At 35.2% G+C, this 13263-nt stretch overlaps 1 protein-coding gene across 4 annotated transcripts in view; it reads left to right on the forward strand.

Moving 5' to 3' along the window:
* The first annotated feature begins 8 nt into the window (after window positions 1–8).
* Window positions 9–13263, forward strand: part of LOC135800242 (max dimerization protein 1-like) — an 83435-nt gene continuing 70180 nt past the window's right edge. Inside the window, exons 1-3 of one of the 4 annotated variants that reach the window (XM_065313411.1) lie at window positions 9–672; window positions 829–922; window positions 1976–2005. In XM_065313411.1, the coding sequence (XP_065169483.1) occupies window positions 612–672; window positions 829–922; window positions 1976–2005 (185 nt within the window). In that variant the 5' untranslated portion in view covers window positions 9–611. Of the gene's footprint in view, window positions 673–828; window positions 923–1963; window positions 2006–13263 lie in introns of all 4 variants that reach the window. The other 3 variants (XM_065313413.1, XM_065313410.1, XM_065313412.1) reach the window with 3 other exon arrangements.

Below are 13263 nucleotides of genomic sequence, written 5' to 3' on the forward strand. Positions count from 1 at the left end.
GCCGAGTGTAGTCGAATAAACCCGATCGGCACCGGGCATCGCGCTCGCGGCTGGCCCGCGACGCTGCGACTTGTTCGATAAATCGCAGCCAGTCAGTGAGTCTCCAGTGTGCGTGGCGCGTGCTGCTTACTCCCTTCGTGCGTGTGCAGTCGTCCGAACTCTCGTCCTCAACGCCGCCGCAACAACCTTTGTCTCTTTGTGCCGCCGCCGCCGAAACACGAACAACAAACAAGCAAGCAAACAAGTGCGTAACACGAAAAACCGCCGAGGATTATCACAGGCGTGCGCCGAGCGAAAGAAAAACACAATCTCCACACGAAAAAAAAACAACAAAGTTTGCACACACACAGTTTTTTGTTGTTGCGCCGAATTCGTAACTCATCATCATCGAAAGGCGCGCGCGCGCGACGTTGATTTTTTTGTTCGTGCGGCGCGCAGCGTGCAATTGCATACGTGTTCCCAGTTCGTCGTCGACGGCACACACGCATACTCCGCGCTGTGTTTTGTTGTGCGTTACCTGGAATCGAGAAAAGTTTCGCGACAAGTAAAAATATCACAACAACGTAACAACAAGTGCTGCTGCTCTGCGCATTGTACTCTTGCGGGCAAATATGAACGCTTCATTATTCACGTTGCTTAAGGCCGCCGAGTTTATCGAGAGACGCGATAGAGGTAAATATATATAACAAAATATCGCATCGTCAAGACACATTGTATGTGACACATTGCTGAAACAATTGACGGTGCGATATTGTTGAATGGCTTTTAAAATGTCGGCGATCATTTGTACATCATTTGTCTGACGCGTTGTTGTGGCATTCCCAACAGGACTGGAACATGGTTACGCATCGACGCGACCGATGCCCGACGATCTCAGAAATCCGATGAAAAGGCCAAAGACGAAAAAATCTCAGGGAAGCAGGTGAGTTCACTATACACACATTCACTGAATTTCTTTCTTTTTTTTTCGCTCGCTGTGTGTGTTTGTTGTGTGTGCATTTGTTTGTTTTCCTACGCAAAGAATTCTCACAATGTTTTCTTCAACATTACAACACAGAATTTTTTACTAATGAATTTTTGATTTAAATTTAATGGCACTCGACACACTCGACAAAATGGCCGCCGTTGACCTAACCTTAAACATATCACCTGATGTGATGATGTGTGCAGTTGTAAATAAATAAATAATAAAATGCGTGCGTTAATTGTGTGTTAGCCGGGCACGTGTACGCGTGTGTTTCATGCGACGCGCTTGCTTGCAAAGAGTGGTTTCTTTGTTTCTATAGCTCTGGGTTGTACCGGCTGGCGCATACTCACACATTCACACGACCGATGCCGATGTTGAACGAGTGCGAGAGCGAGAACATGCACACAGTGAACAGCTGGTGCGCTGCTGGCTGCTCAATGCCACAGTCGACGCACAGTCGAATTTCTTGTTTACTTCGATCGCCGCCGCCACCGCGCGCGCGGGAATTAAATCTCCTTCTCTCTCGCGGCTTTTTCTCGCACTGTGTCACTGGGTTGAGCGAACTCTCCGCTCTCGGTGCGTGCGCGCACGCGGACACATTTCTTCGCTTTGTGCGTGTAGTGATGAAATTTGCGCCGCGGAGAAAATGGCGAGCGGCCATGACTTGTTTGTTTTGTTGCCATGACGACGCGTGCATTTGTTGCACTCGCACCACACACTTCAACACAACAAGTTACTCTCTGAAACACAATAAAACAGCGATAAGCCGACAGAGATTAAAATAAAAAACATAAAAATACCAACACTGTTGTTGTGTTGCAGTTGTTGGTGCTGTTGCAGTAATAATTTTATTTTAACTTGATACTTTCTTGACCTAGTCTAACCTTGCTTTCCTTGATTAAAAACCGAACGAACAATGCACACATAATGCGCATGAGCATGTTACTTATTATTGATGTTGTTTACTCAGACGGATTTACTTACATTCATTTTCAGTTTCTGTTCCAGGACGTCGCATAACGAACTGGAAAAGCACAGGTGAGTGAGATGATACTTTGTACTTGCATTTTGCGCAAATAATAATTATGAAAAAAAAAACGGTTTAATTCCGCGGATTATTTTTATCTTATCGCTTTATCAGCGTGGGTACACGTAGGTAGACTGGGCAGACATTATTAGTGATATTAGAATGCTATCATTATTGATCCGCAGTGTGTGATAAGCAAATATTTGTCAGGTGTGAGGAAAAATTGATTTCGCAGACTAATAATTAAAAAAAATATTTTTATTAACAAAAAAATCTAATATTTAGATTTTTCATGTGGCGACATCTGTTTAATTTTTTGTTGCGCAGGTTATAAACTCAATTATTTTTGGAAAAATGCCGGTAAATATTTTTTGAAGTCTAAATATGAATTCCGCGTCGCTCAGTTGTATTCACTTGTGTTATGTTTAAATGATTTTGTTGTAACGTAACGTGCACCCCAACTAATTAGCTGAAAAATTGTGCTTAAGTTATAGAAATTTGCATTGCAATTTGTAGGGATGTTGGGATCATAATTACAACAATATTTCAAATGTTACCATCGATGTCATGTCTTTGAAAAAATATTCTAGCTCATAATTATTTGAATTTAAATTATTTTTCGTCGTTACACGGAGAAACTGTAACGCTATAACGAGGAAATTAATATAAACCATTTCATTTGTACAATTTCGTTGTTATAAAGAGTTTTTCGTTAAATCAACGCTACACTGTATTAAATTTTGTAGTCCTATGTTGGACTTGCGGTATACATACCGAACATAGGACTAATAATGTAATTTTTATTGAATTTTTGAGGAAAATCTACTAAATTGTACAAATTTTATCTTTCTATGAATTTATATTATAATAAGACGTCATATTTGAGTAGATTTTGTCGAAAAATATTTTAATTTGGTGTTTTGCACGAGTACTAATACGAAAAACCTATAAATACTCGTGCGTTTGCTCGCTTGCTCTCACGATTGAATAATGGGGGCCCCACATTTAATGACTGCACTTAATTCGTTTCGTAATACTCGCGATGCGCGCACACCGCACGCACATCGAATGGGCTTTTTGATTGACGCGCATGTGATCCCGACGTGTTTGAACAGCGCGCAAAAAATCGTGGATAAATTCGAATATTATCTGGGAAAATATTGAAAATAGAAAGTAATTTATGTTGTCTCGGTGTTGTACTCGTATTGCACCGCACACACAAAAAGGCGATTGCACACAATGCACAATGAACGTGTTGATTCACTCGCGCCGTTAGTTAAATATTAGTTAACAACGTCTCGGTGTTGCGTAATAATTGATTGCGTTTCGTTTTATTATTACGCTCTACTTAAGTATAGAAAAATATTAAGTATAGAGGAATAAAGAAGAAAACGTTTATTTTTTGCTGTTTCGGTTTTAAATGGTGCTTAGTTTTAATTGTATGACGTTATGGATGATAATATATGATATGAGAGAACACTTGAGCCCCGGTTAAGGCTCCGGTCAATCGATGACAACGCTCGTAACTCGATAATAACCAGACAATAAAACAAGACATCGACCAGACGCACCGAATAGCCAAACAAACCATTCGCACACTGGTTGCCTGCATGCGATCGCGAGTGCGCGCGCACGCAGCGAGAAACCAGTTCCATTTTGGATTTTATTTGCTTTTTTCTTCGCGCGATTTATTTTATCTTGGAGATACTAGACTCGTAAGAGTCGAGGCTAGAACAACGAGTATCCAGCCGATTACTACATACAATCGCGTGTAATTTGCAATTTTACGGAATAATTTCGTTTCTTTTGGAGTAAAAATGAGATTTTTTTGTTTTTGAGGAATAAAATCTTAAATTATTTTAGTAATAAACTTATTTTTATAGATTTTCGTGAATAATTTGTGGATTTATTGATCTTTAAAGATAAACAAACACAGTTTAACCTCCGTTTAACAATAAATTTGTATCAATTTGTTGATTATCTGTGTAACAACGAAAAATATTTAGTTATTTTTTTGTTCCCCGGTGTTATTAGAGCTTGTTATAGGCAGTAATTTGAGAAAAACTGTGTTTTTTACGTTTTCTGCATTTTTTTTTGCATTTTTTTGCATTTTTTCTTTAAAAAATATACAATTTTCTATTTTGTAATGATATTAAAGTAGGTATTAAAAATGAATTTATGATTACTCATGGCGTAAATTCACAACAAAAACCTCTTCATTTTGTTTCATTCCATTCTTACGTGAGTGTTTACAGTAAGAAAAGCTAGAAAGTTTTCGTTTTCAACTTATGAAAGTTTAAACTCGTAGATAAAACTGTTTTCTGTCCGGGGCGTTCTCGTGGCCCGTAAGTGGTTTATTTTATTAACGATATTTCGCAGCCGATGAAACACATTCCAGGAAGGCGCTTATTTATTTATCCAGCGCCTCGGCGTGTGTGTTTACGTATTTGGTCGCAAAGCAAGAAGCTCACTCCTGGGTTAAGCGGATGCTTTTTTTTACGCACGTTTACAATTTCCAAAAATTTATTCCTATTCTGTGTCACTCATCATGCAATTACGTCGCGACTATAGCAAATACTTAGCAATAAGTAGGTATTGCGCGTTTTTGGCGCAACGCGTACTTGCTTACACAATAAATTTGCAAAAGAATAAGGCGCACGGCTATAATTGCCACAGCGCGCAAGAATAAACAAAAGCGGAATGGCACACCGCACACACATACAGTGTGTTCCCACTAAAAACACATAAAAACAATTAAATAATTGATTTTTATACGTTTATGGATAAACTGACCCATCCTAACTGTAAACATATGACTCCCAAGTGTGGGTGTATATAATATTTATTTTATTTAGCGCTTTCGATGTGGGCATGTGTGAATATTTACTTATTTATGCGACACGCGTGCGTGCGGACATTGTCCACGTGCACACCAACATACAAAGTGTCCAGCTGTCACAAAAACACCAAAAATAAATAAAATTTTGAATATTTTTTTTATATAAACACACTGTATGTCTATAAATATCAGTTAAATTGTGTGTGCAAGTCTGCTGCGAGTACGTGCACCAACAATAACACAATTAAACACGCTGCGCGAAACAAACAAGACGCCCACTTTTGTTGCACTCGATATCATTATCAGAAACATACTCAGTACTCAGATATACGCGCATGCGCAATATACGCCATAATATTCGCTTGAATACATTAATAACTCAATTAATGTATAATGTATAACTGGTTGCATATGTTGTGGGTATATGGACGTATTGTATGTTTTTGCGATGCGAATATTAAGCAATGTATACGTGTCAGTCATGTGGCGCTCTGTATAAATTTTTCTTTATATGTGTGTGTGTGTGTTCGAAACAACAAGTCGTAAAAGCCAACGACCTTTTTGTCTTTCGAGCGCAGCGCGCGCGGTTTGCGAGTCGCGCGCGCGTATTGAGGTCGCGCACGCACTCACACACACATAAACAAAACACATAGGCATATGTGTGGCTTACAATAAATAAATTAATTTACAATATCTCGTATCATGCGTTGTATGTTTAGTATGCTTACGCATTATATCTATGTGTAAGTTGTTTTATTTAATTTTTTGTTTCTCTCTGTGTTTTCGTGCACGTTGCACCAAATGTGCGCTTGTGGTTTAACTTGGCGGAGTTCTAGTTTTTTGCATCGAAAATAGTAATAGCGACGACGTTCGTCGTCGAAGCGCGGTGCGGTGCGTTTCGCATTATGGCGACGCACGCCGAAACGTTTAATTTACATTCGTGCGCTTAGCATAACATGTTTTCAGTTTGCGCGCGCATACAGTGTGTTTTTATTTAGTAGTATTTTGCTGTGTTGAATACACGTAGAGAAGAAGAGTTCTTCTTCGTGGTCTAATAAGAAACTCACAAAAGTCACAAAACGACCATAATTATACAGTCGTTAACCGCCGCCGAAGAACACTCACACATATACAGACAGAGTGAGCAAAAGTCTGCGTTATCACCGTTAGCATTTCCCCATCTCGTGGCGTTTTACGCTCGCTAGCGCAGCCATTGTAATTCCGCGTTCAGCGTCACGCGTTGATTGTTCTTGCATTTCGTGTGGTGCGCGCCGTGTGGATGCTTAAACGGCGAGCAAATACAGTCATCATCATCATCATCAACAGCAACAGTAAAATCATTTCGGCTGTGCGAGTATCTACCTGCCACATCTAGTCATATTCTATAGTCATGGCGCAGTTAAAAGATATTAGTCATTGGGTTAGTGTTGTTTTTCATCACTAGGTGGCGCTGTGGGAGAAGAAAATTGCAATTTGAGGAATTTAGGCAAAAATTGAGAAAATAATTGCAAATAAATTGAATTTGGTGATATTCTATAGTTACTCCATAGTAATAAGATGTTATTCATTCAGAAAATACATTTGTTAAATCACCAGATGCTGTAGTCATCGAATTTGTCGCAAAAAATTACGAAAAAGTGCTGAAAAAGTTGAAAAAAGTTGAAAATTTAATAGAAAACAAAAATTTAACTAAATTTGAGATATTCTATAGTCATACCACCGCAATGAGATATTCTTCTCTGAGAAAATATGATTTTCCATGTCTAGATGGCGCTGTAATCAAAATAATAGCGAAAAGTCATGGAAATTCGTGGAATTTTGATAAAAATTTACTAAAATCATAAAAAAAACACACGAAAATAAAAATTTTAAAAGCTAATATATTTAATTCCGTCAAAATCTATAGTCCCTTCACAGTATCGAGATATTATTTATTTAAATATTTTAATTTTTCACAAATAAATGTGGTTTTGATTGAAATAATTTGCGAAAATTTCAATTAACTCAAATTTTTATCCAAAAATGTGCTAAAAATATAAAACTACAAAAACAAAATTTAAAATTCTAATAACTTAATGTTTTCTATGATATCCATTCTACCAATAGAAATATTTATGCGCTCATACGGCGCATGTTTTGTTCCCTGCCTCGGCAAATAGTTAATAATTATGGAATTATGGAAATCGTATGCGCGGCGTCGAAAATTCAACAATCCAACGCGCACACCGCGCTCAACTTAACCTCTAGCAGTCTCGCGACTTGACCTAACCTAACTTGTAACATGTAACGTGTGTGCGCGCGCGCGTCGTGCCACATGCTCAAGTCGCCATGACTTTGTGATTATGATTTCGAAATATTTTATCAACGTTCACATTAAAATTAACATTAGTCAAGTCTAACGTTTGAAATTGTTGTTTTTCACGCTGCTAAGTATTATTAAGTATGATGATTTTTTCGCGCGTGGCTTTTATCAGGCATTGAACTTGCGTATTTTTAATTTTATAATATTCGTTGATCTTGTTTTGTATGAAACTCGGAGAGTTTGAGACGTTTATCAGCTGAGCAAAACGTCGTGGATTTAATTATTTCGTACGGCTGCGAGCGCGCGGAATGTATGAATGGTGGAACATTTTTCATTCGCGTCATTAAATATTTATTTTCCACCACGTAGACACAACAATTGTTTTTATGCTCGCAGATATGTTATAATGTATTTATAAAACTAGGTGTAGAATATGTTTTTGTGTGTGCATATCATCAAATATTTGATTTTTATAATCAACTATTTGTGTGCACATGTAGTGTGATTATTTGTTTGTTGATGGCTATGTGTGTAACTAACCAGTATTCGTAACAAGGTCGTTCGTCTACAAAAATAGTAGATAATGGCTTCTTATCGCACGTTCGCCATTGTGCAGCGCATACGTGCATTAACAGTAATAGTTCATCTCTTATGATGGATGAGTTCATTATACGCCGCCATTATTATTATACAGAGTGTTTTAAGTTAATATTTTTAATTAAAAAATTAGTATTTCGTTATAGAGAGGTGAAATTTCATTGAGGCATAGTTAAATATTAGATTTCACGTGGATTGGCAAAAAAATGCTTAAATTGCGTTGCTAAAAAATGCATTTTTGGTTGCCTAGGGTGAAATAGTAGTGTTTTAAGGTTATATTTCCTTATATTAGTTGTATTAAATACTAGCTTTAACCCTTGGCTTCGCTCGCGAATATCTAAAATAATGAAGTTGCTTCCGTACGCATCTGTAGTCACAGAAGAAGTAACAATGAAGTAGAATGGCGGGAAGTTTAAAATGGCTGAAAGTATAGTCTATGGAAGTATAGTGCACAGTCTCCATAGTGTAGTCAATTGGATTTGATGTTGACGTAGCTGTCGGTAATACAGTGTGATAATACAGTGTGATGGTGCTATAATACTTAGGTTTGAGCTACATTGCTGGAATGCTAGATAGCGTTAAAGTAGTCAAATAGCCAGATGCAGAGGTATTATTGGCTAAACAATTTCTTTATTTTCTTTAAAAAATATTTTTTTTAATAAATAAAAAAAGTAGCCTATAACCATTCGGGGACCACTAAGAATATGTGTACAAATTTTCATGATGATCGGTTAAGTAGTTTTTGCGTGAAAGTGTAACAAACATCAGGACTTTCGCATTTATAATATTAGTAGGGATTATTGTCCAATGTTGGACTTGCGGTATACATGCCGTGCATAGGTACTACTAATGTAATTTTTCTAGTTTTATTTTACCGCAGAGAAATGATTATTTAGCTTTAAATTTGTCGTTAATTTAATATTTATCAATATTAATTAATTTATATTGGAATTTGCATCGTTTGATGTGTATATTATTCCCGGCATTAATAACGAATTCTGAAGGGTTACATTAAAAATATTCCACAATTAATTTCGCAAATCTGTTTATGTTTATATTTTATCCGCGCGTCTCTTTTTATCCCGGCTTTTCTCTGCACGCGGCGCGTACGCCCGACTGAATTCCGAATTTTATTTACATTTGATGCTCGCAATCGAATTAATTAGCAGCGCAGCGCACACAAATTTAGCTATAATTGAAATTGTTTAACGTCGACTTTTCGATTAATAATCAATTAGCGTAAATTTTGTTTATTTTCAATTAAATTTCATGCAGTTTTTTCTTCTCTCTAGCGCTGGCTGAACTTTAGTACAATAAGTGCGACCTTGCGAACAGCTGTGTGATGCGATGTGATCTGTTTGCTAGTGCTACCTTGGCAACACTAAAAATAAGTTCTAGTTACACATTCTACTGTCATTCATATACGGTCTGTGTTGTGTTGTGTTGATTTTACTAGTAAATTCGAGGAGTATTATGCAATATGGTATACGACACTTAAACAGACGCATTTTTTCTTTTTTTTTTGTTCAATTGTTTAATAGCCCCGCGATGTAATCGCTACTCTCATTATTCGCGCACGTTGGGTTGGTTACGGCATTCGTGGGTCATAATTGCGCTAACCACGGCGATTTGCCATCTCGTGACGGGTTAAAATTAAATTAAATTAACAAAAATTGTCTTACATGTGTTTAAAACACACGAATTCACGTAAATTACATTTTTATTGATTGTAAATAACCTAAAACATAATATTTTTGGTGAAAACTTAAGTTTTACATTCTCCGATAGATGGCGTTGTCTAAAAATGCAATTTTTGTGATATTTCGGTTGCCTATAGTAAAATTATGGCATTTTAAGGTTATATGTATTGATATTAGTCATATTTATCCGTAATTAACGTTTTTGTTGATTGTTTATCACTTAAAACATAATTTTTTAACTTAAAATTTAAGTTTTTTTGTATTCCGATAGATGGCGAATGTATTTTTGGTTGCCTAGGGTGAAATAGTAGTGTTTTAAGGTTATATTGCTGGATATTAGTTGTATTAATACTTTCATCATGTACATTTGTCAAAATTAGCCAAAATGCGACGCGGTGCGGCGAGTTATCCTTATTATTTGCTCGCATGCAACATTTGTTAGATGTGTAACGACTGGGGCACACATTAGCGCGTATTAGCATTAACCTTGAGCAATGCCAACCGGGCCAATACATTAGCTCGAGCGCACTGCATGCAACACTCACGCAGGACACACAAAGTATTTTCTCTCTCTCGATGTATATGTGTGTGTTTGTGTGTGGGTGGGTGGGTGTACGCGCGCTCGTTACGCGAATGCAAATCCATTTGTTGAGCCTGGTGTACTCGTCGAGCGAAAACGAAATAAACCACTCGCGCCGCCTGAATTACGTTCATTTGTTCATTCCACCATTCGCTCTATTCAGGGGTAACACACCTTTAAGCACTAGGAACCTAGGAGTATACAGTGTGGTGGTGTTGGTGTGAGTTGGACATTGATTTGTAATTACTTTTATTCGTAATTCGTAATCCTTGAGGATAAAAGTGAAAGATTATATTATGTATGACTCATAATAAAATTTTTAATGTTTTTATGATTTTTATAATTTTTAATAGGTAAATATACAATGTGTTCTATTTATTTTGCTATAAATTTGTTTTTAAGTGCTAGTTGTGGGGACAGACGAGTTTGAAAAGTTTTAATTGCTACTTTGAAACATGCAATTTGCATTGTTAATTTTCTCAGCGAAAAGAAAAAATAAGTAACAATTTTATTCTCGTAGCGTTTAAAGTTGAATTAACGCTGTTCGTTTGTATAATTATTGTAATTTTTATTTAAGTTTGATTTAATCATTTATGTGTATTATGCTGTAATGTGCATTTCACTTTTTTTTTCGTTTTGAATTTCGATTATTTCATGGTCAACCAGACCAGTTAAATTGTTATGATTGTATTATTAACTAAAGAAGCAAGTTTTCGATGTAGATAATGACTGGTATGAGTAATTCGCCAGGGCTGAACTTGTTTTACGTTTTGTTTTGATTTTATTGCATTTTTATCGAAAATTTTGATATTTTATAGTTATACCAGCATAACAAGGTGTTATTCTTTTAGAAAATATCGTTTTGTATTGTTAGAAGGTGTATGGATTGAAATTATGGTGAAAAATGTTTAATTTTTGGTGAAAATGTTGAATAAAAGCGAGGAAAACATAAAATTTACGGAAATTGAGATATTCTATAGTCACACCACCGTAACAAGATATTCTTCACTAAGAAAATATGATTTTCCATGTCTAGATGGCGCTGAGCTTCAAATAATAAATTCCTTTCAATTTTTTTTTGCATTTTTAAAGAAAATTGAAATTTTGTGGTTAAAAAAATATCAATAAGTCAATAATGACTTAGAGGTAGTGCCGTAGTGCCAATTTGCGTTTACGTAAAGCGATTAATAAAGCAAAACATGAATGACAGCTGGCGCATGTTTATTTAGAGTTTTTTTCAGTGAAAAGAAAAAAAAACACGCTTAAAATTAATACGAAAACTTGGGAAAAAGTGTTGATTGACCGCAACACTTGCGCGTCAAGTTGTATCTAACTGTGCCAAATTTATTTTCATGGTCATTGCTGCAAAAATACACCTTGATAAATAACTTTAAATATTTAACCAATAAGTGATCAAAATATTACATTTTACTGATTTATTTTTTTTTTTTGTTTCAGGTAAATACATTTTCTTCAATATTTTGCTGATTTTGGTAAGAAAAAAAAGTTTAATGTCGAATAGAGTCGTATTTATTTAACTTTTTCAATACTCAGGACCGTATTTACGAGAAATTACTTGAAATTTTATAAAACTTTGAGTTTTTTGCGATAATAATCCAAAGTATTAGCGATAAGTTTGTTATCTTGAACAAATTCATATTTATTACATGTCTCGCTTTTAAAATTATTTGCTCGTCACATCAAAGCGCATCAAATGTCACACCGACACGTTTTATCTAAGTAAAGTATACTCGACGTTCATTTTATTAATAAATAAATATACATAATAATTATTTTACTCTGTATTTTACTGAATTCGAGTAAAATGCATTGTTATTTATTAATTTATTTAAATTACAATTGCAATCCTCTAATTATTTCTGAACATGAATAAATTTCGATTGTATTATTCGAGTATTATTAGAATATTTAAATAATATTACACATTACCGACCAGACATTTATTGTCCGCTTGTTTGTATTGCGATAATAACATTATATAAAATACGAAAGCACAGCGCGCGTTTAGATAATATTTGCTTAATGTTGATGCTTGTAAATAATTACTCGACAATAACTCAACAATGCGCATCATTATCGCCTCGGCGTAATAACAATATTTGAACGATGATAATTTACGACTCGCTCGCTCGGTGATAAGTGATAAGCGAGGCGGGCGTTTAATATTATTGAAGGAAATGTGTAGAACGCGATTAGGATAATGCACATATAGTCGTGGTGCGCTTACGTGGCTCATAAATTTAATTTGATTAGGTTTTTCAATGATTACTCGAAGAGTAATTTAGTTACGGTAATTATTTCTTTGCTAGGTTATTTGGAATTAAATTTTTAATCTAGATTTGAAAATATTTTAGTGATAACTTTTATAGTTTAAAAGTTACAGGGTGATTTGTGTTGAGTTTTTTTTTTAAGTTTGGGAAAAATCGTAATGTTTACGTTTTGTTTTTTCGACTACTCTAAAAGTAATTAAGATATAATAATAATTTCTTTGCTAAATTATTTAGTATTAAATTCCTAGTCGAAATCTGACAATATTTTAGTGATAGCTTTGATAGTTTAAAAGTTACAAGAGAAATTGTGTTGAATTATTAATTTTTTTCGTGAATATTACGAAAAAAATGCAATTTTTAGTTTGTTTTTTCGTGATTGCTCGAAAACTAATTAAGTAACCGTAATGATTTCTTCTCTAGTTTAATTAGTAGTAAATTATTAATCTATATTTGAAAAGATTTTAGTGATAACTTTATTATGTCAAAAGTTACAGAGCAGTTTATGTGAAATTTTTCAATTTTTTTGTTGAATTTTGCAAAAATTTTGCGTATTTTTTCCAAAAATCCTAATTTATTTCTTGTTCTGTGACTATATCACTAATTTTCTAAATGCACAACAAAATCTGCTTGCCTCAGCAAATTCCATCCGTGTGTAAATCTACGAATTTCTCTACAAAATTTTAATTTAATTCGTAGATAAGGAAAACTTGAACGAAACTTGACCGCGCGCACGTCCGCATAGCTTAAAATCTAAGTTTATCGCGCATTGTGTGCGTGTATTTTAGATTTGTTTATACGTGACGTAATCCGTTTCGTTTTGAGGTTCGCGATGAGTGTTTTTTTAGTATTCGCGTTTCGCTAGGTTAAGGTTAAGTTCACTCAAGCTTCAAAGTCACTTGCACACTTGCTATCGGAGCAATGGGAACGCGATTAGGTGTGTTTTTTTGACATGTTTGCTAT

The sequence above is a fragment of the Atheta coriaria genome, unplaced genomic scaffold (assembly GCF_025399875.1).
Source record: "Atheta coriaria isolate IRGN ID8LTWV9N9 unplaced genomic scaffold, Caltech_Dcor_3.1 hic_scaffold_10_pilon, whole genome shotgun sequence".
NCBI classification, from domain to species: Eukaryota; Metazoa; Arthropoda; class Insecta; order Coleoptera; family Staphylinidae; genus Dalotia; species Dalotia coriaria.